Below are 24160 nucleotides of genomic sequence, written 5' to 3'. Positions count from 1 at the left end.
CCCCTGAATCACCCACTGTCTAAGCTGATTTAGTGCATCTTTCTTTAAGGCCACTCTCCTCTTAAACCAGCTTTCTTCTGATTTGCTGCCCCTGGCAAACAAAAGGCTTGAACGGCAGATGGATTAGGCTGCTGTCCTCACAGCCAGAGGTCTGTAGGAGCTACAGTAAATGTAGAAAAAGCTGTCTGAGAACGCTTGACTTTTTTAAAAATAATACTGAATATAATATAAGCATTCACCGCTGTAACAGTACATGCATGACAGAAAAGAAGGAAAACTTAAAAGATCAGCTTAATCAAAAGATGAGTGTTTTGTTTTTGTTTTTTAGGACAACTTTTTGTTTCTGCACGGTAATGACATGAAGGACATTTACACCAGACATTAAGAGCTAAACGGCCTCGGGCTCATTAGAGCCACCCATACCTACTGTGCTTGTAGTAAAAGTCTGTGTAGTCTGCAGTCAGTGTGTGTGTGTGTGTGTGTGTGTGTTTGTACATGAGCTGTAGGGTACACCGCAACTGCATGTCAAAAGCCGCAAACCCCCAAAGTGACAGTGGATTTAACTTTGAAGTGTTTCCCAAACAGGTGTTGATCGGTTTATTTGTGGAGGAATGATTGCTCTGGTGAGAGATGACACACTCATCTTAGGTGGTTCATTTGTCAGCCAGGTAATCGGGATGAATGAGTTTTAGAACATATAGTCAGAATCATAGTTTGTTTTTTCCCTCAGTGGGCTTACTAAGGCAGTGCGTCATTTGATTCAGAGAGAGAGAGAGAGAACACTTGTCTGCGCGCTGTCTCGATGGCCCCGGGTTACTTCTTCTGCTTGGGTGAAGAGCTGCAAGCCTGAAGTGGGACGGGCAAATAGGAGAAACTTCGCCCCCGTCCCGTTCTCCACTTTTAATGAGCGCTGCGCTCAGGCAGGAGAAAAACTCCAGGTGGAAGAGCGCTCGCACACGCGTTAAACTGCTTTTCAATGAAAGAGTAAGGATCCAGGAAACCTGCGCTGGGAATCACCCCTTTAAACCTCGGAGGATTATTATACCTAATCAGGTAAGCACACATCATTACTCAGCGAGGATGGGAATTTTGAACGCAGAGCTAACAAGCAGCTCCACATAGGAATTATTTAAACGACGCGCGTAATTGGCTTCCAACGCGTTTTAGTCCTATTTTTTTCTGTCGGGGATTTTAAATCAACATCGCATGTTATTTGATTTGATTCGATTTTTGATTTTCATGTTATTTCATGAGAAAGTTGCATTAACAAGTTGCTTGAATAAACCTAGTGCTGCTTAAATTATTTTTTTAAAGTTCTTTATTTTTTATTTTTAAATAAAATAAAACACAAGGATCTAAGTTACCCAAGCTTTTATCCTGAAAGGAATCATTCTGCCAGAGCTTTAAATTATTGCAGCTGCAAGAATTTTTCAGCTATTGAATTACTTTCTTGTACGTTATCTTCTTATGTGTTGTGTCTTTCTGTTCTGTTTGGTTTGAAACATACTGATTAAGGGCAGGTGGTCTCTATACAGTATGTCCAGCAGCAGAACATAAACAGGCTCTGGCTTGCACTGAAGCCAGTGCCAAGAATTAAAGTAATTCAGCCTGTGCTGTGCTGGATAAACAAATAGTCAGCAGCAGCAGCACAGCCCAAAAGGCTACAGAAATGACCTTGTAGAGACATGTTGGCTTTCCTTGGTGTCTGATTTTGATCTCTCTCTTATGGTTCCTTAGTTGGCTTGTTACTACAACACTTGGCACATCCAGCATGCTTACAGTACAATTCTGACACCTGTGAAGGGTGGGATTTAACACTGCCTGGCACGGGTGTGCGTATAAATACTTTCTCGCTCTGGGCATGCAATCACCCAGGAACTTGGTGAAAGCAAGTTCTCAGCTGGTCGTGATATTTAAATAAGCCTCAGTCCCCTTTAGTGTGTACCCTTGTTGCATTTGCACAGGTCACTCCAGCCTAGAAATGTGGCACTGCTGAAATGCAGAAGTACCTTTTACTTGGCAGAAGCTGCATTAGAGGAAAAAAACAACAACTGTGTGCTTTCAGTTCAAAAAAAGCACTCTGAAGACTCAGATGCACCAGTTATAAGTATTTGTGGTCTGTACCTATGCTTCCAAAACCTATTATGTGCTGGTCTTTGAAGTACCCACAGACAGCCACTGTTTACATTACATCCACTGTATACCTGTGCTGCTCCTGCAAAATGTGATTTTTTTTTCCTGCTTTATGCATTGTGAAAGTTTTCACAGCAGCTGAATTTTTTTTAATTTCACTAGCAACATCAGATTAGCTGGTTTCGTGCAAAACAGCTCGGCACTGTGTAATCTTGGTGAAGACTGTTCGGTGCAGGTAATCCACATTGTAGTGACAGTGTTAGTTGAAATGGACTTTAATGCCTTAAACTATGTGAGCTGTCTGAGCTGCTTTGCTTTCTACAAAGTGACTAAGGCTCATGCACAGAGCCTTTGTAGTGGCTGTGAAAATCACTTTGGTCTTTCTGTAGCTTTTTTCATACTTGTTACCATGTCAATGGTTTGTTTGATTTGTATCCCCACCCAGCTGAAATTAGATGCTGGAGATCCCAATGAACACCGAGAATATAGCTGATGCAACCTCAGAGGCAAAGCTAGGCTATTTAAATTACACATGTTTTATCTAAAGTTTAGGCGAACGCAAACTATAGGGCACTTCAGCAGTATGTAGGACAATGTGTTTGTGATTTCTCTCGATGCTAAATGTCTGAAAGTCCTTAAATAAGCATTCTCCAAAGCTATCTGAGCATGTGATAAGTTATCCCAAATCTTTGTTTATTTTAGCTTCTTTAGTAGAGAGTGTGTTTGCGTGTGTGTGCATGTGCATGTCAGCATGCAAGACTGTGTCTCTGCAAGTCTCTGAGGATTCACTATCTACTGTACAGGAAACTCCCCTAAGTGTTTGTCAAAGGATATCATTTGCCCACCATTTCATTGCCATGAAAAGGAGGCATTTAGACGCTCACACTAAGAACACAAATTCCAAATTATCATCATTTTTGTTTGTCATTCATTTTTTCCACTATGATGTCATCCTTTTTCTCAGTGAAGCATAGACACTAAATTACGTTTTTGCTTTGTTTGATTGTTTTTTTAATTTGTCGCTCTAAATTTGTAAAATTGGGAGATTGCTGCCTTACACCTGATCTGTTTGATCAGCAGTTCACTTCATTTATGAAAGCGCACTTACTCACCTCTCCTCTTACTGCAGATCTGACTCCTGCACTGTAGATGCACATATCTGTCCCAGCTTGTTTCCAGCTTCGTTTTTCTTCACTCGGGAGGAAAAATTGTAGTCCCAACTGTGCATCAGTGATCTGCCTACCTGTCAAAGCACAGCACTGTGGAAAAACCATGTCAGTGCTCATGAATGCACTAAGGAAAGATTTGGTGATCTTAGTTTTTATTCAACAAGCTACACTGTTTTGTGCCGCAACCTTTGTAGAGAGTTAATAGAGAGCTATGGAAGAGAATGGCTTGCGGTATCTTAGTACTCCAAGACTGTTACAAGGATATTTACACAGCATACCTAAGTTTGCCTGACAAGCACATCTTTCTTTAAACATGTGATGGAAATGCAGCATAGGATGGTGCTGAAGCAGTTGATAATTCACTCTTGAGTCTGTAAGAAATATTTTAGCATTCTGGGAAAATGTTTTCTCTTTTTGTAGGACTGAGATTAAAACATTGATATCACTTTACTGCAGCATAGTCAACATCCAACAATAATTTGGACTGAAGCTGGAAGGGAAATGGGTAAGGGCAGGTTGCCTGTATATTCATATAATTTAGTAACAGCAGTTTTCTGCATAATTAGATGATCAAACATATTATATTCTGCTTATTTTGAGTATAAGCTATCTCTTATTCTTGCTGTTTTTGTCTCTGGAAAAAGGGGGGGAAAGCCTTATATTCACACTTTGTCTTTTTTGATATGAAGTTGAAATCGCATGTCATATGACTGAAAGCTTTCTATGCCGATATAATTATCTTACTTTTATGATCAGAGCATATATGGGCATATAAGTCTGTATGTATCCTATTTAATCCTTAAGAGGTGGGCCAGCCTCAACAAAGCTTTGCACAAACATTGTCACACATATAGCAATCTTTAATAATTTATGTTTTTAAAAAACATTTTGTATAAATCCCAATACTTTTGATTTTTGTATTCATCCCCCTGTGAGTGTAAAATTGTGTTCTCTGTTTGTATTTGTTTCACATGGCACATTAAACATACATAACCTAAAGATCACCAAAATTTGTATCTGTGGCAGAATTTTGTTCAAGTTATACTAAAGAAGGAATGAAGAATTTGAAAAACCACCCCAGGGCTGGCAAAAACTGCCTATAGGGTGGGTTTTTGCTGGTAAATATAAGGCTTGAGTCAACAACCAGTTAGCTTAGCATAACCACTAGAAAGAGATGGACTTAGCTAGCTAAACAAAACCCAAATTAAGTCCAGTGATAACAAGAAAATAAGGTTTAAAGACTCTGAAACTTTGCTATCACTTTAGGATAGTTAAAAAACCAGCCTGACTAAGTTCTGTGGTTCTGAGTTAACACACACACATGTTAAGCTATGCTACGTTAACCAGTAGCTAGTTCAGGCTTCATCAATTTTCATGTCTAACCTCTAATAGCAGATAACTTTCCCATGTATCAAACTGATCTTGTAGCAATAATTAAAATGTGGTTATAAAAAAATCTTTAATCAAACAAGCCCATTACCATGAAAAGGAAGAAAGCCAGAGTTTATTTCCCCGGTTCTCTACTCACAGGAATACCACCGAAGCCAAAGTCTTCTTTCTCACAGAAGCCATTTTTCACGTGGAATAGGTAAACACAGGCGTTCCTAATGACATTAAAGAAGGTTCTGTTATATTCAGGTACAGAGGCTCATTATTAAATGTCATGGCTAACACACGTGTTTACACACTATTTCATGTGAAAAATGACACCACTGAAAAAGGGTCTTTTCAGAAATGCTCTGTGAACCTGTGTGCTCAGTGTGGCCACAGTTTGACATGTTGTCAATGATACCTCAGTACGTGACCTGAGGTAGTAGCAATCATCAACCAGAGTCAGGTGTATTTTTAAACACGTTCTCATGTAATAGTAAAGTTCTGCTAATATGCAGCACTTCACTTTAAATAACATAGTTTTGACCCTGCTTTCAGAGGTCAGACATGGTGCCACCCCTGTTAAGAGGTACATTATTCCTTTGTTAAGAGGGAGACTTCAGTATGTAGTGCTGTCCCAAAGCTCTTGTACACTGCATGAACTAGAATGTTGTGCATCCTAAAGAATCTCAGTGGTGGTCCATTTTATTTTAGACCTTGTTGTTGTAGTTACCACCAGTGCGATCTTTACTTTACAGCTGACACGCAAAGTGCAGAATATCACCTTGCTTGGCGGTCCTCATCTGATCTTGTTAACGCAGGCTTCAACTTATGTCTTTACTTTGGACAGAATGACAGACACTGAAAGAAATTTTCTTCTTACTGTAAACAGTGGTTGCGGCTGTCAAACAAAGCCATCTGACTGAACATATCCCCCCATTCCTATCGCATTAAATTATGTCCGTGTGCGCTCTCTAATAGAGTCTGCCTCCACGGACTTTTACATGCAGTTTTTTTTGACTGTGCGCAGATGTTTGCTGTAAATCTTGAGACTTTTCCAACTGGAGAAACTAGAAAGAAATACTGACTTTAACTAATGTAAAGTGTCTGAGTTGACTGAGACCGTGCAATGTTCATCTGGCCACCTTGACTTTACAGGCAGTAGATGAGATACTCAGCTGTTTGTGTAGTGCCACTCCATAATCGGCCTGCTGTTTATCAAAAATGTTTGAGAGGGTGTGCCTCAGTAGCATGCATTTTCTCTGCTTTGTTCTTAGCAGACACAGCATTTGTCATTCTCAGGCCTGTTGAGTGAAAGGTCCAAAGTTGCTTTCAGCAGGTAAACGTAAAGTTTCAGTTTGACTTCCTTCTTCTCCTTCTGCCCTTGCAAAGGTTATACAAGAACGTCTGACTAACGTGCTGAAACATCACTGTCCATCATGATCAGAGCATCACTCACTGCCATCTGCCTTGGTGAGCAACCCATTTCTGTGTCTGCAGGCTATACTGTTTTCAAATACATCAAGGTTGACTACTATAATATCTCCATCAGGCTTTCTGCACATTAACACCATCAAACAGCAGTCTCCTCTGTCATTGAGGTCTTGTGTGTACAGTAAACATACTGATGATTATGATCATTTGTCTGCTGTTACATGAAACTCCCTCTGCCTCACCCTCAGCGCTCCTCCTGTCGTACCAATGCTGGGCCAAGCCTAACGGACCAAAGAATAAGAAACCAAAGCAAGGTAGGCATCGTTGCCGAACAAGCCTCAGTGTCCTGCTTCAGTTAGGGGTCACTAAACAAGCAAAAATAAACCCATAATATTAAAGAATATTGTATGACTGCATTGGTTTGCAGGCAAAAAGCTGTGTGTATAGCAGCTGAGGTTAAAATTGGGCTGAAGTTGGCTTAAAAATGTGGGTTTTTACGCCAAACGTTTGTTTCTACAGCTTCTTACTCTATATATGTTAACGGTCTGAATTACATGTTGAAGTATAATCAACAAATACTTTCAAGGGACAATTTTATTCTTGATAAATCAATAAAATGTAAGTAAATGTTATGAAAGAAGCAAAACTGTCTGGAAATGAAATCTAAAAACATTATGATCCTGTCTTCCTTTTCTTCTTTCATTGACAGTGATTCCAGCTGTAGAGTGCGATGTCAGAGCAGGAAAGGTCAATCTCCCAGAGTTCATAGTAAAATGTCCCCCACGCTGTAGGGAAACCAGACAGCAAGTCTATGGGACAGGAGTGTTTGCCTCCATCTCCAGCATCTGCAATGCAGCCATCCACAGGTTAGCATTGGAGTGATGACTCTAAAAAAAATGAATGGGTGAAATCAAAACTATCATTTAACAGTAAAAAATTGGTTTCCACAGTGGCGTAATCACCAACTCAGGAGGAAAGGTGATAGTGAGGAAGATGGCTGGACAGAATGTCTACAAAGGCAGCAACTCCAACGGCGTGCGCTCTCTGTCTCTGCCTAAATGGAGGGAATCATTCGTTGTCTCGGGTATAAAGTCAACAAGGTTAAATACAGTTCTTTAGAAGTCACTCTCCAGCTAAATGCCAACTTTGTTGTGTTTCAGTGGGCAAGCCTAAGAAGGGAGTCATCTACCCATCTACTCTGGATTACGTCCCTTCAAGACCGACCTATGTGAAAACAAGTGAGAGGAGGTTATTTTTACCCTCATAGCAAGTTTTTATGTGAATTCATGTTTTCAGTGCATGAGCTGAGAGAGTTTCAGATATAGAGTACCAGAAAAAAAGGATTGGTACCATGCATTTTTTTCTGATAATTTTATTAAGGAAACTTAAATGTTTTTTGGGTAAACTTCAAAGGTTCATACACTATATTACCAAAAGTATTCACTTGTCTGCCTTCACACACATATGAACTTGAGTGACACCCCATTCTTAATTCATAGGGTTTAGTATGATGTCAGTCTACCCTTTGCAGCTATAACAGCTTCAAGCTTTCTGGGAAGGCTTTCCATAAGGTTTAGGAGTGTGTTTACGGGAGTTTTTGAACATTCTTCCAGAAGCTCATCTTTAAGGTTAGACACTGATGGTGAGGAGAAGGTGTGGCTCACAGTCTTCGCTCTAATTCATCCCAAAGGTTTTCAGGACTCTGTGCAGGCCAGTCAAGTTCTACTAAGAGTTCCTGTCACTGGAACTAAGGGGGTCGAGTCCAACTCCTGAAAAACAACCCCACACCAAAATTCCCCCCCACCAAACTTTACACTTGGCCTAACCCAGACTCATCCATTGGATTGCCACATGGAGAAGCGTGACTCGTCACTCCAGAGAGCACAACTCCGCTGACAGTGGCAGGATGCTTTTCACCAACGCTTTGCATTGTACATGGTGATAGAAGACTTGGATGCAGCTGCTTGGCCATGGAAACCAATTATATAAGGCTCTCTACAAACTGTTCTTGAGCTAATCTGAAGGCCACGTGACGTTTGGAGGTCTGTAACAACTGACTCTGCAGAAAGTTGGCGGCCTCTGCGCGCTATACGCCTCAGCATCCATTGACTCCGCTCTGTGATGCTACACGGCCTACTACTGCTTGGCTCAGTTGCTGTAATTTCCAATCACCTCTACTTTGTTATAATTCTACTAACAGCTGACTGTGAAATATTTAGTTCATGAGTGGACTTGTTGCACAGGTGTGATCCTATCACAGGACCATGCTCGAGTCATTGAGCTCCTGAGAGCGACCTGTTCTTTTACAAATGTTTGTAGAACAAGTCTGCATACTTAGGTGCTGGATTTTATATACCTGTAGCCATTGAGGTGATTGAAATGCCTGAGTTCAATGATTTGGATGGGTCAGTTAATACTTCTGGCAATATAGTGTATCACCATGTGCGATAGATGGCTGGTCAGAACAATTTAACATGAGAACTTAAAAGATTCTCAAACAAGCAGTGAAGGTACTAAATTTCTAAAGATAGATATTTTCATCTTTATTGTTATCTAATAGTGGTGCATAGCATAAATTATCTGGTAATTGTGTTTACATTTAAATACTATTTAACTACCAAAATGATATTAAAATAAAGCATGTAGAACTTTTGCTTTCCAACCAAGTCTTGCTCAGTGTTAACCCTGGTATCAAAGCATCTGTTGGCACCAGATCAATGCTTTCTGGGGACAAAAGGTTAGTAGATAGACATCCCGGCGCTTGACTTTGGCATGATGAGCTTTGCTCAGGCTGAGTGCTGCAGGCTGGTGAAGAATGTTAAGAATGCATTACAACACAGAAGTTACTGTAGACCTTCTTCCTCTCTATCCATCTTCATCGTGCACCACTGCCTTTGTCTGTTTTCTTTCAGATCAAAAGGAGACCACGATGCTTCCTCCAACATCAACAGCACCTGAACCCACCACAACAACTCCTGAACCAACCACGACCACTACCACCACACCGACTCCCACCACTGCTTCCACCACTACACCTCCACCCCCTACTACCAAGGCTCGACCCGTTGTACATAAAGTGAGGGAAGCAGGTGAATGAAGCAAACACTTAAATGACTTCTGTACCAAGAGTGAAATCGTTTGTGCGCTGCCAAGTTGACATTAACTAATAACATTAGCAGTAACTACAAATACCAGAACAAGCATTCATTAGTGTGCAGCTGACTAATAAAGTTGGATGATTGCAGATGGTAATTGCAAGCGACAACTGCAATTAAGACAAATTATATCTGCTCTGCGATGAAGTTAATATGATGCTGTTCAGTTACTAACAGCATATATGATCAGCAGACCTTTCATCACTCTCATTAAATGAAAAGATTATCAGACAGTAATCACTGAGTCATCTGCCCCGTTTTGGATAGAAATACAGCGATAGTGAGTAGACAATGCTACAGTATCATAAGGTATGTGTGCAAATTACATGGGCTATGTGCCAGACAACCTTCCAGCTATTTCTCTCCCTTTCATTTTCTGTAACATTATCTCTCTTCACTCCATATCGGCACTCCATTTGTCTTTCTTCCATCCAGGCAGCATTCACCCATACCTTGCCCATGCGGCAGCTTCAAATTCAAGTAAGTAAAAGGAAGCAAAGAGGGACTGACAATATTTGTCTTTGTGGTGTGAGGGTTTCTGGTGGTGTTGCTTAAAGCTGCTTTAAGGTACGCAGGAATAAATATTCACATAAATATTGTCTCTTGAAGCCATCAGTGGTCATGCATTCAAACCAAGTTTGTCACTGTCAGTGGCAAACTTGTGTAGTGAAGTTCAGATCAGCTAACTTGTTTTAAGTAGAAAACTTAAAACAGGAATGTTATGACTGGGGCTACTGGGTTATAGTCCATTCAAAATAATAAACAGTTCACTAATCTTTTTGGTAACTTACATGTAAACATAGATTTATGTCTAAATTTGCCCACATTGTGTCATATTGTGTTAGGACAGTCACAGAGTGGTCAAAGAAAGAGTCCCAGCCAAGGTATGTGAACACTCTCACTCAGTGTGCAGCTCATGGAAAGTCTTTCAAGCAAGCAATTCAAATGTAACTAAACCATGGCATTTCTTCAAAGTATTCAGAGGAGGTTCCTATTCACATAGAGTTCCACAACGTGCCAGTGCAGGTAAACAGATTTTTAATTTTGATGTCTTCTATCTTATTCTACCTACATCCACATTTCCTCTGTCTTCCTTTACTTTGTTTTTTCCTGTTTCCTGTTTCCACATATGTTTTCAATAATTTTCTAACAACATCCAGACCGGATTCTGCTGTCCTGTTCAAGTAATGAACTATTTGAACTGCTACTATATTCAAAGTATATTGTGTTGGAAACTATTTAGTAGATTTAAAGGACTCTTGTTTAATATGTTTACTCGCTTCATATTAATTTCACCTTGTGTTTATTGGCAAAATCCACTGGCTATCCTGACTGAGCCCCCAAATATTTTACAAGCTGTAAACTGATGGCTCAGAGGAGCCTGCCGAATAAGATGGCACAAGACTGATGCAGGTCAGCAAATGTTTTGTGGAAATTAGTGCTGTCAGCGTTAATCTCGTTAAAATGACATAACTGCATTAACGCGGCAAATCTCCGTTAGCGATTTGCCACGTTAATGCGGTTATGGCATTAACGTCATTTTAACAGCACTAGTGGAAATAAAATTATTTGCAAAGATGGACTACACAGAAAAGGGAAAAGGGGGACCCTGAACCAACCACAGAGTGGGGCATAAGATTCAGGCCTCTTTTCTAAACTAACATTAGTAAGATAAACTAATAAAACCAAACCAAAACCAGGTAACTCCGAAGATGATAGATGCCCTGAGGGGATGCGTTACAAACCTATCATATCATGAATAACATACAAATGTGGTGTCATTTTATTATATTCATGCTTTCTTGTTATATGTTTCTTTCTTCATTGTGGTCTCAGGTATACACAAACAAGAGCCAGGGTCGCCTGTCCGGAGGCAGCCATCCTCACCAGTTGGTGCAGGTCAGCCTTGTCATTAGCACCCACATAGACACATGTACAGAGCTACAAACAGGTAGGCTTGATGGAGCTGGTGGGGCTGGGGTCAAGAGAAACAGGGGTTACTGATGTCTTTGTTGGAAAAAGAATCCAGGAGAAGTATGAATGGTGTAAGTTTGACCCTGGTGTTGACACTCATAAGCTCCTGTGATCTTCACCCCAGGGTCACCACTAATCCGCTCTATCAAGCATCTCAGCTAACATTCCTTTCACCATAACTGCTGTTCTCTGCCCTCAGGCACATCCTCTTACTCATATTTTCATTTTCCAACATGAAAAGAGGCAAACGAGGAATAGTTACACCCAGCATATATCTTATTGTTTTCGATATCATGCTGTGGGCAAGCTTCAGCTTCACTCAAAGCAAAGCAGCTGGGCTGTATTTGTAGATGAAGCCCCAGAACTGAAGCGCTCTTCTTTCCCCTTTTCCACCTTCCTTTTCCTCTCTCTCTCGTTCTGCCTGTTTCTCATTGCTACAAATAGGTTTTAACAGGGTTCAGCCTGCCCAGCCTGAGCGAACTCCAACCATGAGCCAGTCCAACCCTGGTAAGTATCTCCAGATCCAGAGTGGTAGTCCACAAAGTGCTCATGCACTGACGTAGTACATATACAGGTCAGATCAAACAGGGGAAGAACTATGGAAGTAAAACCCTGTTTGAAATGTTTTATAAAGCAGCACTAATGTTTACCGTCTGTGGGACGCTATGGTTCAATGCATGAGCCTGCTTTCTTTAAAAGAGGTGTGGAAATCAAAGATGCTCAACTTTCACCGTACCCAGCAGTAAAGAATGAAGTTTATATACCTTAAAGGTGAGAGATGATATAATATCACTGCCATGCCATATTTATGCCATATTTCCACAAAGTCCAGAATAACTTTCAGTTTGAACTAAGACCAGGATGAGAAATGTGCTCTGTCAGTACAGTAATAACAATGTATGACAGATCCCATCTGGTCTGGGGTCTTCCCCTCCCTTGTAAATACTTTGAGAAAGGGAGGGAGAGATGAAAGCAGTAGCACCAAGTGGCCTTGCGCTGCTCCCAGAGAGACGTCTGATCCAGTCCACAGTACTGCAGGACCTGGGTCCGCTGAGTAGCTTGTCAAGAATAGAAAGCTCTTTGCCATTCAAACCAGGCGAGGTTTGGCTCACTGAGCAATGTGCTTCTGTTTTTCTTCCGAGGAATGCAAAACCATGGATCCCTAAAATTATACACATTTTCCTAAAGTCCAGTTTAAATGATGTCTGATCATAAGGTTTGATGATCTGAGGTCAAACCTAAACCCACTGAGATGTTGATCAATGCAGAAAAGAGGTGTTAAGTTGGGCATTTGGTGAGAATAATGCAATTTTTAAATTTATTGAATCCCTGAGGGGAAATTCTTTGAGCTGGAAGAGGTCAGAGGTGAGGATCGGCCTCACAGCAGACCCCCTGGAGACGGCAGGGATTCACTGTCTTTCTCAAGGACACACTTGAAAGGTAGATGCTTGCTGACTTTGACATTTCGGACTATGATTTATGAGCTGAAGGATTTTCTCCGCAGTCGCTTTGCCACCCCGCTGCTTCAAACAGATGTTTGAATTTATCGGTCACACAAGTGAAAAAGTTTTGATCCAGCTGAGCCTTGTATGTGTCGGCTTTCACACCCACAAAGATCCATTCTGTCCAATGGGCCTCTTCCAACAAGTCTCATGCAGACATGTTAGTAATGCTTCAGGCATACCATACAATACCCAAAGTGAGACTGAGTGACCCCCGGGCCCGTGGTGACCGTCTGCCCGTGGTGATCGCTGAGGTGGCTATGATCTAGAGAGTTAAACTCAATCCTTATAAAGCACCTGCTTCATTAGAAAAAAATAACACTGCTGTCTGCTGTATAGCGCTGGGCCTTTGACCAGCACCAGATTAGCCTAATCTCTGCGTCCTACTATCTACACTGACCCTAGTTTGACACCAACTTTAGAATAATACTCCCACGCTTCACTGGACGGCATGCTGGGCTCTCCCAGCCCGTCCTGGTCAACAAAGGCCCTGCTTACTGGCTGCCACTGGATGGGAACCTCAAAGCCCAGTCTGTGTGTTTGTGTAAGCTGCCCATCCACCACAGAGAGGGGTTAGCTGAAGTGTGTTGTCATGGCTCAGTCAGTATAAACAGATGAAATGCACTGTTATGGTTTTGCTCCTCTGTAAGGGATTCTGGCAATGAAGCCTATTTCAATTAACCTTATGAGGCTAGTTAACCTGATCAGTGTTGTTAGCTGCTCTCTAAGTAGAAACCTTGTGTGAATGCAGAAGATCCAAACATTTTTTTATCTTCCTTTTTCTCTTTTCCCTTAAGGAAGAAAGAAAAATTGCTAAACTTTCCTAAAGCAGGCTTTGGTCACTCAGTCTGTGTCTGAGTGGCTCCTTCATGTTTACTGTCTGACTCAAGGCTAAACATCTTGTCCAGCCTCCACAAATAAAGTGGTTTGTGGAGTCACAAGTATGCGCCTCCCCGATGCTTGTCCTGAATGCAGCTTTCTAATCTTCTCACCCCTCCGTACAGCTTTACCCAGAAGGGATTGGCCACTCCCCTCTTTTCCTCATCCCGATTGGTTCCCTGGAGCTCGCCGACCAGCAGGTACCAAGCACAAAGGCAAACAGATAGATCAGGCTACATGTGGAAATCATAAATATTTTCTAAACTGACTAAACACTGGTTAGTGTTCAAAGTAATCAAGCAACTCCATCCTTTAAAGATCTCTTTAAAAAAATGTTAATAAAACCTGAAAAATCTATGAAGCACATGAATCCACTGGCTGCTATGAAAACCTTTACGTATAATGAATTTTTAAAATGATCACATTAGGTTAAAACGATTTTAGAGGTGATGATTTATAGAAAAACTGCAAAAACATGAAAGCTGTTATATTTCTGGTGGTTCACTTTGCCAAATCATACTGTTAGAATAATGAAAATCAAATCATCCGTAGTTTTATTACAAGTAATGTCACTAATTATTTGATGTAGATAGGCTCACACCTATAAATTTACCTTTTTGACTTCTTAAACATGAGTTACATTTTATGCATAAAGATATGTTTAGCCATCCATTGTTTTTCAAGTAGGCAAGTTTTTCCTTTCCTTAAAAACTAATACAGTTTTAACCTTAAAGAGTACACTGAATACAGGGAACAGCATGTTTACTTGTATGTTGCATGGACCTACAAACAATTCTATTCAGACTTAAAAACCAATTAAATGTGTTGGAGAGTAACATACTTTACTTAATTCCAAGACACTTTTACTTTGAGTATATTCATTTTATGACACTTTTACTATGACAAAGGGAAATGTACTTTTTACTCTGCTTCATTTATCTGACAGATCTACTCACTGGTTGTTTTATAGCAGATCAGGACTTTAAAATATGTTGTGATAATAATAATGGTAATAATATGGACATTTACTGCATAGAGGAAATTTTTCCAGTGCCATAAATGTCACCTGACCGTATACGGGATGGTCCACCTGCAATATTTCATCATGAGTAAAAACAGTGTATGATATAAAGATAAAACCTGATAGAGCCCAGAGATCAGTTTTCCAGAAACATTGACATTAAGCAAGAGTAAAATGGCTTTATGCAATAATGTCATGACCAATAACTCAGTGCAGATGCCCTATTAACACACCTTTATTGATTTATTGAGACAATTTTACATGCAGAAGCCATTTGTATCATTACCAGGAGCACCTGTTGGTGCAGGAACAGGTTGCTGTTACTCATCATGGTGCAGACTGTCATCCAGCAGTGTTCTGTGCTCTTTTAAATGCAGTCGAAGCTTATGTAAAGCTGTTACATCACCTGATGCTTCTCTTACTTATACAATGTAGTTGCATTCAATGAAACTTGCACATCAGAGTTTCAGTTGAATGACCTCGATCAACTAACTGTCAGATCTGGGGTGCCCACATGGGGTAGAATTAAGGCTGCAAATGTTCACTCTAATTAGCTAATGAGAAGATAATTATTCTGAGCAGCTTGTATGTAGCTCTTTTTTCTGCTCATGCCTCCACCTTCTCTGCTGTACATTCAGATGTAAGTTATGCAGCTCCAGACTCAGGATACGCTTGGAGTGAGACCGGCACACCTGAGGTTACAGGTAAGTCGGCTTTCTTTCTGTCTTTATTGGCCTCTTTACTGCAGGCTACTACACATTGTATGCATTTGTGTTGCATGTGCTAACGCAGCATGCTCATGTGACTGATACAGTTTGGTATCTGCTGACCATGTATGTGTTGAAATTGACTCCATGTGTAAGTACATGCAATGTGTCTCTCGGGACATTATGTTTACATGCCATCTGCCTGCCATATGGGAGACTCTTTGAAGTGCAAAAGAGAAGAGAGCAGGGCAGGTTTATTGTGCATGTGAGAGCGAAATAATGTGAGGTGATAATTCTGCATAAAGCCATTGTTTTCACTGGTCTGGGATCGGTTGGGGAGAACATACCAACCAATCACAACCATGAAAATGTGTGCTTCTCCCTCTGAAGTTCTGTCCATACTAACGGGTCTCAAAACATCCTCCTCTAGCTCGGGATTACAGGCCTGATATCTCAGAATATGAGCGCTGGTATTATAACCTTGGACAATACCGTAAGTGTTTTCCTTTTATTTCATTTTTGGGAACTAACAAGCCTTCCGGTTTGATGTTGTTAAATGAGTGGGTTGGGATCATGTAAAAGCTGTTTTTACATGTACGGAAGTAGCTTTGTATGCAGAGCGCAGCATATTTCACAAAAATGTTGAACTTTTCATTGAAATGCTTTGAAGAACGAACACATTTTATTTGTTTTCTTTCACACTAAAAATACACTTACAATACGGCCCAGTGACAAAACACAAAAGGGCGTGCAAAAAGATTACTGCCCTGGTTCCGTCTGTTTGAAGACACAGCCGAGCATCCGAATCCAGAGGGATATGGTTTGGAAAACCGAGTGGCTTAGCCATTTTCAGGGTGTACCACAAAAATAGCACCACACATCCAACCAAATGAAACATGGCGCCAGTAAGGACAGGCTGTAATGCTATGGTGTGGTTTTGTCTTGTGTGTCATGGTTCACCATCACTGACAATTTACTTTCAGTGCAGCGACCTGCTGACTCGGATCGTAAAATAATGGATACGGCCAACACTAAAGGTGAGGAGGGGTTAGTATGACTGCAGCTGTTTGCATCCAGAAAGACATGTATCCATCCATCTATCTTTAAAAAAAAAACACTTTAAAATAGGGCTGTGCGATATGACCAAAATCTCATATCCCGATATAAGAATTCTATCGTCCGATAACGATATAAATCACAAAAATGTAACATTTTCTGTAAATTCTGTGAATCTCGGGCAGCTCGACTTGCGTGAAGTGTTTCCAGCTGCGCGTCATGTAGCTGGAGTCGAGTGTTTTAACAGATGCATGAAACGATACATTTTTAGACATAAGTTGTAAAGGCGGCCGTTTTCTTTGTGAGTATTTATTACACAGGGTGCTGCGGGGAAAAGCCTGTTCTAACGTTTGAGTCTAAGGTTTATTTTTTAGCACCTGACGGCTCTTTTTTACTTCTCATCCGTAAATAGTCTGCTCTTTCACGTAATTCAGTTTATTTTGAAAAGTCTCAACAGGATCTTGAGCTTTATTGTGAAAGGTTTACGTGGTACATAAACAAGCGGACACGCGACTGTGTTACCGTCTTTGTTGCTAACCACAAACAGGCGCTTGTCCGTCTGTAGTGTGGTTATATTAAATATAAGAGAAAGAGAGAACTTTAAGAAATTAATATAGCTACTACAGTGACCATCAAATGAAAAAATATTGCCGTAAACAGTTTATTTTGCGACACCACGAAACAAACGATAGCGTAAAATGAAACGATAGACGTTTTTATATCGTCATCCGATATATATCGTTATATCGAACAGCCCTACTTTAAAAAACAGAAAGTGACACAAAGTGCTGTATATTGAAACTAAATAATAAAAATACATAAGATATGTCATTAGCTCAAGTTAAAAGATGTTTCTGACTTCTGCTGTTTTCTATATGGGATTTGTGTTGAGTGTTGTGAAATTGTTACCTGCTGCTCTGCGATAAAAGCGCGCTAACGCTGAGCTTGTGTGATGTCATCTGTGCAGTGGAGCCGGTGGACGCCTGGAATCCAGAAGCGCCACCTTATGAATTAGGTAAAACAGTCGCTTTGCCAGTAAATCCCGAGTTCTCACTGTAAATACAAACCACTGTGACGCCATCCACGGAAGAGCATCTGGATTTCTGCTCAGCCTGTAATTGAAGGAGTCGAATGGTGTGGTTGTTTGAGGGTAAAATCGGTTGCTGTTTGGCTCAATATTTGCCACAACAAATACTGGCCAACATTTGGCGACTCCAGAAAATGGGCAGCTGGAAATTTTTACCAAACAAACTACCGGGTTTATTCTACAAAAGCAGACATGTGCTCTCACTCCATTACAAAGCATGAATGCATTGCCTTGGATCTTATAAATATTATTGGACTAAAAAGGACGGGTTTAGTTATGCACTCAATTATTTTTTTGTCACATTTCTTCTTTCCTGGAATAAAAGAATATAGAACATTTGTTTATTAGCTAAAATGTTCCCTTTGTTTCTTGATTTCCAGGCTTCAGTGTGAGGGAGCAAGAACCTCTCCGCAAAGCTCCTGAGCCTGTGTCACAGGGAAACCCAGGTATGGTCCCCATACTGCTTCAACGAAACTGTAGCGAGAAGTGTTTGTGTTTTTCACTGTATGCACTCTGTGTGTTTGTATTATTGAGGGATAACACACATGTTAAAGAGACATCTTTCCTCATAAAACCCCATAAAACTCTAACCCCAACTTAAATACATGTAAATGCATCAATTTTATACATTTGTGAAGTCTCCTATCCATAAAATCCAGAGCTTGTTTAATTTGGCCAATTACAGTTGTGGTGCTAAATTTGGGTGTCCTTTGGGGCAGATAGTTGAAAATACAGCCCACACTTTCAGTTGCATTTTCTGTATAAACTAAGTGGCCACTTTGTTAGGTACACGTGTCCAAGTGCATATTAATGCAAAGATCTAAGCAGCCAGTCACAGCACAGAACTGCTGAGCTGAGCGCTGATAATCTATTTTCAACATTGCATAAAGTCTCTTGATCCACTGCTTCGATAGAAACACCTGCTTAGCTGCTCATTACTATAAAGATTAAATCAGCCAATCACACAGCAGCAATTCAGTGCATCTAGGCATGAAGATAAGGGCAAGACCACCTGCTAAACTGATCAGACCGAACATCAGAATGGGAGAGAGTGATTTTAAACATTGCATGGATTTTGGCATCAGATGGGCTGGTCTGAGTGTTTCAGATGATCTACTGAGATTTTCCTACACAATCTTCTCTGAGGTTTACAGAGAATGGTACGAAAGAGAGAAAATATCGAGTGAGCAGTGGTTCTCTGGGGGAAAATGTCTTGTTTATGTCAGAGGTCAGAAGAGAATGGCGAGACTGCTTTGAACTGACAAGAAGGCAGCCTAAATGCACAAAGACTCAAACCTTGAAGCAGATGGGCTACAACAGCAGAAGACCACACCAGGTGCCACTCCTGTAGGCTCAGAGCAAGAAAACGGAGGCTATAATTTGCACAAGCTCACCAAAATTGGATAATAGAAGATGGGAAAACTGCTGATTTCTTCCTGACATTTAGATAGCAGAGCTGTATTTGGTATACAGGATATGAAAGCATGGATCCATCCCGCTACATGTCAGAAGATCAGGCTGCTGGTGGTGTAATAGTGGTGGTGGTGGTGAGGGGCACTTAGTACCAACTAGCAATCACTTAAACACAACAGTCTACCCGAGTGTTGTTGCTTACCATGTCTGTCCTTTTATGACCACAGTGTACTCATCCTCTAACACACAACATAACACACAGTGTCACAAAGCTCTAACATGAACATGACAGTGAGTTCACTGTACTCAAATGGCCTCCACAGTCACCATATGTCAATCCAATAAAGCAGCTTTGAGATGTGTTGGTGCAGGAGATTCACATCATGGATGTGCAGCAACTGTGTGATGCTGCCGTGTCAATAAGGACCGAAATGTCTGGAATATTTCTAGCTCCTTCTTGAATCTGTGTCATGAAGAATTAAGGCCGTTCTGAGTGTATAGTTGTAGCTACCTCATGATATTTGGATCTAATAACATGAATTTGTGTAACAGATTGTAAGGTGGATCTGGCCTTTCTGATGGATGGGAGCTGGAGCATTGGAAAGCGGCGTTTTAAGATCCAGAAAGACTTCCTAACTGAGGTGGCTCAGACCATCAATGCGGGTGTGGCAGGCCCCATGATGGGCATCATCCAATACGGGTAACCTCTTTGTTCTTTTTGTGTTATCTTGTACTTTGGATGACAAAAAATAGTGAAACTGCTGGTTGTCTTGTCTCGAAGAGATGACCCTGTGACAGAGATCAGTCTGAAGACTCACTCCAGCTCCAGAGAGCTGAAAGCAGCCATAGATAAGATTGTGCAGAAAGGAGGCCTCTCCAATGTGGGTAAGCGACCCTCTGCGTCAGCTGCCAGCCTACACAGCACATGCCTACAAACACAAGTGTGAAAGGGAAAGGGGTGCAATTATCGCATGGTTTACTAGCCAGGCACATTTTCACATGCAAGTATAGAATTAAATCTAAATTTGCTGCGAGACAGTGTTAGCAAAATTACAGTCCTGATCCTGTAGGCCGTGTTTTTCCTCTGCTCTGACCAAAATGGGCTCGGTTTTAGCAGCCCAGTTAAGGGGCAGCTTTCAGAGAGCATTTGCGGTTTTTCTGCTTTGGTTGGTGCGTCAGCATGCATCCACTGCCACATGTGCCTTTATGACTTGCTAAATTTTGCATCCCGATCCAAATAGTGTTGTTTGCGTTTGCCCAGAAGTGCTCTCTAATCATATAACAGTGTGAGTGGCTGTAAAACTTTCTAGTCTTCAGCAGAGCCATTGTTAAGACCACCGACGAGACTGTAATAGACTAAATGATAGGTATCCACATTTTTGTGATTATGCACAGTTTGAGCTATGCATCCCATAGAGAAGCAAAATATATGTACTTTACTATGTAAAGTTTTTATATGGCATTCAGTATTTTCTGTATAAAAGTCAATTTTGTGTCATTTTATATTCTAGCCTATTATTCACATAAAGGATGAGTTTAAGCTTTGTGATGAAATGACTGTTTTTATACTCCTCAGCTTTCTGTCCCAGACTTGCATACAATAAAACCATTAAGAATCTCCCCGTTGCCCCCTGGTGTCTTGACAGGAAAAGCCCTCCACTACATCAACAAGCACTACTTCAGTGATGCCAATGGAAACCGAGGAGGAGCTCCAAACGTGGCTGTGATACTAGTGGACGGTTGGCCCACAGACAAGGTGGAAGAGGCGTCTCGACTCGCACGCGAGTCCGGCATCAACATCTTCTTCGTCACCATCGAGGGTCCCGACGACAATGAGAAGCAGAACCTTGTCGAGGCCAACTTTGTTGACAAGGTAGGTGACACACGCCGTCTCAGAAGTGTGCCTGTGCTTCGTGATAGAAATCAAAGCAGTTTAAAGCACGGTGTGTTGTTTTGTCCCGCAGGCCGTGTGCCGGACAAACGGTTTCTTCTCGCTTCCTGTGAACAGCTGGTTTGCCCTGAGGAAAGCCGTGCAACCCCTGGTGAAGAGAGTGTGCGACACAGACCGCCTGGTGTGCAGCAAAACCTGCCTCAACGCCAACGACATCGCCTTTGTCATAGACGGCTCCAGCAGCGTGGGGACGGGCAACTTCCGCACGGTGCTGCAGTTTGTGGCCAACATCACGCGGGAGTTCGAGATCTCAGACACGGACACGCGGGTCGGCGCTGTGCAGTACACCTACGAGCAGAGGCTGGAGTTTGCCTTCGGCCAGTACAACAACAAAGCCGAGCTGCTGAACGCCATCAAGCGCATCAACTACTGGAGCGGCGGGACCAGCACCGGTGCTGCCATCACCTACGCGGCAGAGCAGCTTTTCAGCAAATCCAAACCCAACAAACGCAAGATCATGATTGTCATCACGGATGGACGCTCTTATGATGATGTCAGGGCCCCGGCACTGGCGGTCCATCGCCAAGGTCAGACATCATCTGTAACAGAATCTGAAAAATAAGGCTGAAGTTAAGGATCAGTGATGCAAACAGTTGTTTTCTCTGTTGTGTGTCAGTCGACAGTTTGGTGTCAATTACTGTCTGATGTGAAAAACAGTGTGTGTGTAATCTGCTCTACCTTCTCATCTAGGTGTGATTGCTTACTCCATCGGCATCGCCTGGGCAGCCCAGGATGAGCTGGAGTACATCGCCACAGACCCCGACAAGGAGCACTCCTTCTTCGTGGATGAGTTTGACAACCTCTACAAATTTGTACCCAAGATCATCCACAACATCTGCCAGGAGTTCAACTCTCAGCCCAGAAACTGAGGACGTACGTGCCGAGAGGCCTGTCCGGATCCGAGGCTTTAGTAACAGAGCACTGCTGGTAAATTTACTCTGTCGCCCAGATGGCAGTGCTAGATTGGCTGCAGTGCCCCATATTTGAAGAGGGAGGGGTTTGAATGTAGGTGGGGGCAAAAATACATGAAAAATAATTTTTATCCCAAATACTCAGATGGTGCTAATGTTAAAGGATTGGCACGCAGTGTGACAAACTGACATCACAGCTGTGGTGTGGTGCCAGTTGTTTTCTGTCTGGAGACAAGTTTTTAACAGTTGGAATAGCACCAGTAAGTCACCCATTATAAAGGCTTTATAAGTTGCTACTTGTCTTATTAATGCTAGAAAATTTACTAATGCTTTACAGAACGCCTAATCTTTCATACTTGGTATGCAAGAAATCTGTTTGCAAGCAAGCATGGCTTCAGGGTACATTTTAATCCATCTACGTGCAAGTACAGCAAGACGGTTGAAAACATGTGAAGTGCGACGCCCCAGTTGTATGCATACTACATGCAAAAGTAGCAAGTGGGCAAGCACAGACAGCGAGCCAAGCTGGAAAGAACAAGCCAGCATTTGGGTTTCCAGGTTGTGATATTTCCTCCTAGATGGCGCTTTATCTCCTTTAGCATGAAACCTTTGTCAAACGAGAAAAAAGCTGCACAACAAACGCTTCAATTAGCGAGTTCTCCATGTTAAGTAAATATTTAATCATCTAAAATTGTGACCTCAAACTTATAAAATGCATAAAAGGATATTAAAAGACCATTTCCACTGCTTGTCAGGCCTAATGTTATGTTTAAAACTGGGCATTAGTACATTATTCATTAACATTAGTGTAGCGCTTTTTGTGTGACTTTTAGTGCCTTTTTGAAGGGTGACTTAGTGGGAAATAAACATACTGTAAGACTGTCTTTCTGGGGTATGGTGCTTGCAGAGAAATATAGATTTAAAGCATGCCTAGCACTTCCTCTTATGGCTTAAAAACCTTCATAAACCTAATAGCGCGGTGCTTTTTACAATTCTCTGTAAAGAGAAAATACTGTATTAGAGTTGGTGCATTTTAATCTTCCTAATAGGAGAGATTTGATCGTAGGAACATTGTTTGGGTTCCTAAGAGACTAAGGTGCTGAGATGATTTTTACATGCAACCAAAAAGTGGAGGTGAAAGGCAAAGCAACAACACGGATGTGGACTTGTGTGAAAAGTAAGCTTGTTTATCTTTGTAAAGAGTGACGGCAGATCCCAAATCTGCTTCTTATCAGGAATAAAAGCAACTCATGTTAATCTTTATTTTCTAACAGTGCTCGCTTCTAATATTGCAGTTTTGTTGGAAGAGTATTTATGATTTTATCATTCTTATGCCCTGTTTGTACATATGCATATTCAAGAAGCCTATCACTAATAATGTTCAGATAATTAATCGGTATTTTTTGGGCAATTTTTAATAAAATAAAGAAAATGAAGAGAACCTAAAGTGCCTTTTTATTGCAGTGTGTTAAAACTTCACTTTTCAGTTTTTATTCATTGAAAACAAACCTCATGAAGTCATAGTGAAAAAGAACCTCTGAGGTTTTGTCACGGACATAATAAGTCATCTGATCCTCAGAAAATCTGAAAATTGTTTAAATAAACCTCAGATGAATTACAAAACAGGACATATTATTCTATGCCATTATTTATTTTGTCAAAATACAGACGTACTGTTGGAAAAAAAATTAAGTGCACTCCTGCTCCTTCTACAGGAATTAAAAGGAGAAGTAGGTGCTGCTAATCAAACGGTCATCAGCAAGTGTGAGCATCTCTGTGAAAGCAGAGGTTTGGGCAGTTTGCTGGTCTGGAGCATTCAGATGTGCACACAGTGCCACAATAGGAACGACATCAGAAATTAGTTTAAAGAAGCAATTGTTGCCCAACCTGGGATTTAATATATCCCAGATTGATGGGAATATATTATAGGCCTTTCCCAAGAAATTTCTAGTTAATCATTCTACAGTAAGAAAAGCTATTCACAAGTCGAAAACATGGGATGGCTGTGGCTCAAGAAGCAGCGCAGGTTATCTGCTAATTAGAAGTTTGGTGGTTCGATCCCTGCGTGCTCTCGTTTGCATGCCACAGTATCCAAAATTGCTCTCCAATCCATTCATCATACTGTGAATGTGTGTGACTGCTAGATAGAAAACACTTAGGTGTAAGGAAAAAAAAAGTGTTCGCATGAGTGGGTGTGAATGAGGCATGTTGTGTAAAGCTGTCAATCTTCCCAGAATTGGATGTCTCAACAAATTCACCCCAGGGTCAGAGAGAGAAACTGCCAAAGAAGCTTTATGTCAGGCTCTACAGGCCTCAGTTAGCATGTTAAATGTTAGCGTTCCTGACAGTATGATTAGAAAACAGCAGGGCAAGTATTGGTTGTTTGTAAGGGTTGCC

At 41.3% G+C, this 24160-nt stretch overlaps 1 protein-coding gene across 4 annotated transcripts; it reads left to right on the top strand.

Moving 5' to 3' along the window:
* The first annotated feature begins 836 nt into the window (after positions 1-836).
* On the top strand, positions 837-23031 carry vit (vitrin). 4 transcript variants are annotated; one of them, XM_026190550.1, is made up of 23 exons: positions 837-1053; positions 6066-6146; positions 6356-6421; positions 6817-6973; positions 7058-7191; positions 7268-7345; positions 9020-9196; positions 9698-9742; positions 10108-10146; positions 10238-10288; positions 11099-11161; positions 11681-11743; positions 13743-13817; positions 15277-15342; positions 15776-15838; positions 16329-16382; positions 17369-17416; positions 17869-17934; positions 19454-19601; positions 19683-19786; positions 20548-20774; positions 20866-21379; positions 21543-23031. In XM_026190550.1, the coding sequence occupies exons 2-23, from the start codon at positions 6113-6115 to the stop codon at positions 21719-21721; spliced, it is 2451 nt and encodes an 816-aa protein (XP_026046335.1). In that variant the 5' UTR covers positions 837-1053; positions 6066-6112; the 3' UTR covers positions 21722-23031. The 4 variants fall into 4 exon arrangements, with proteins under 4 accessions (XP_026046335.1, XP_026046336.1, XP_026046337.1 ...); XM_026190551.1 differs by lacking the exon at positions 15776-15838; XM_026190552.1 differs by lacking the exons at positions 9698-9742; positions 10108-10146; positions 10238-10288.
* The last annotated feature ends 1129 nt before the right edge of the window (positions 23032-24160 follow it).

Source organism: Astatotilapia calliptera, chromosome 13 (genome assembly GCF_900246225.1).
Source record: "Astatotilapia calliptera chromosome 13, fAstCal1.2, whole genome shotgun sequence".
Taxonomy (NCBI): Eukaryota; Metazoa; Chordata; class Actinopteri; order Cichliformes; family Cichlidae; genus Astatotilapia; species Astatotilapia calliptera.
Note: the sequence above shows the minus strand (reverse complement) of the source record. Positions and strands in the feature narration are given on the sequence as shown.

Bases quoted from the DNA above. Each gene is read 5' to 3' on its own strand.
- vit (XM_026190550.1), top strand. From the start codon at position 6,113: ATGATCAGAGCATCACTCACTGCCATCTGCCTTG. The intron at 6,147-6,355 runs GTGAGCAACCCA...CCTCACCCTCAG, and splicing joins ACTCACTGCCATCTGCCTTG to CGCTCCTCCTGTCGTACCAA. The intron at 11,744-13,742 runs GTAAGTATCTCC...CCCTCCGTACAG, and splicing joins CATGAGCCAGTCCAACCCTG to CTTTACCCAGAAGGGATTGG.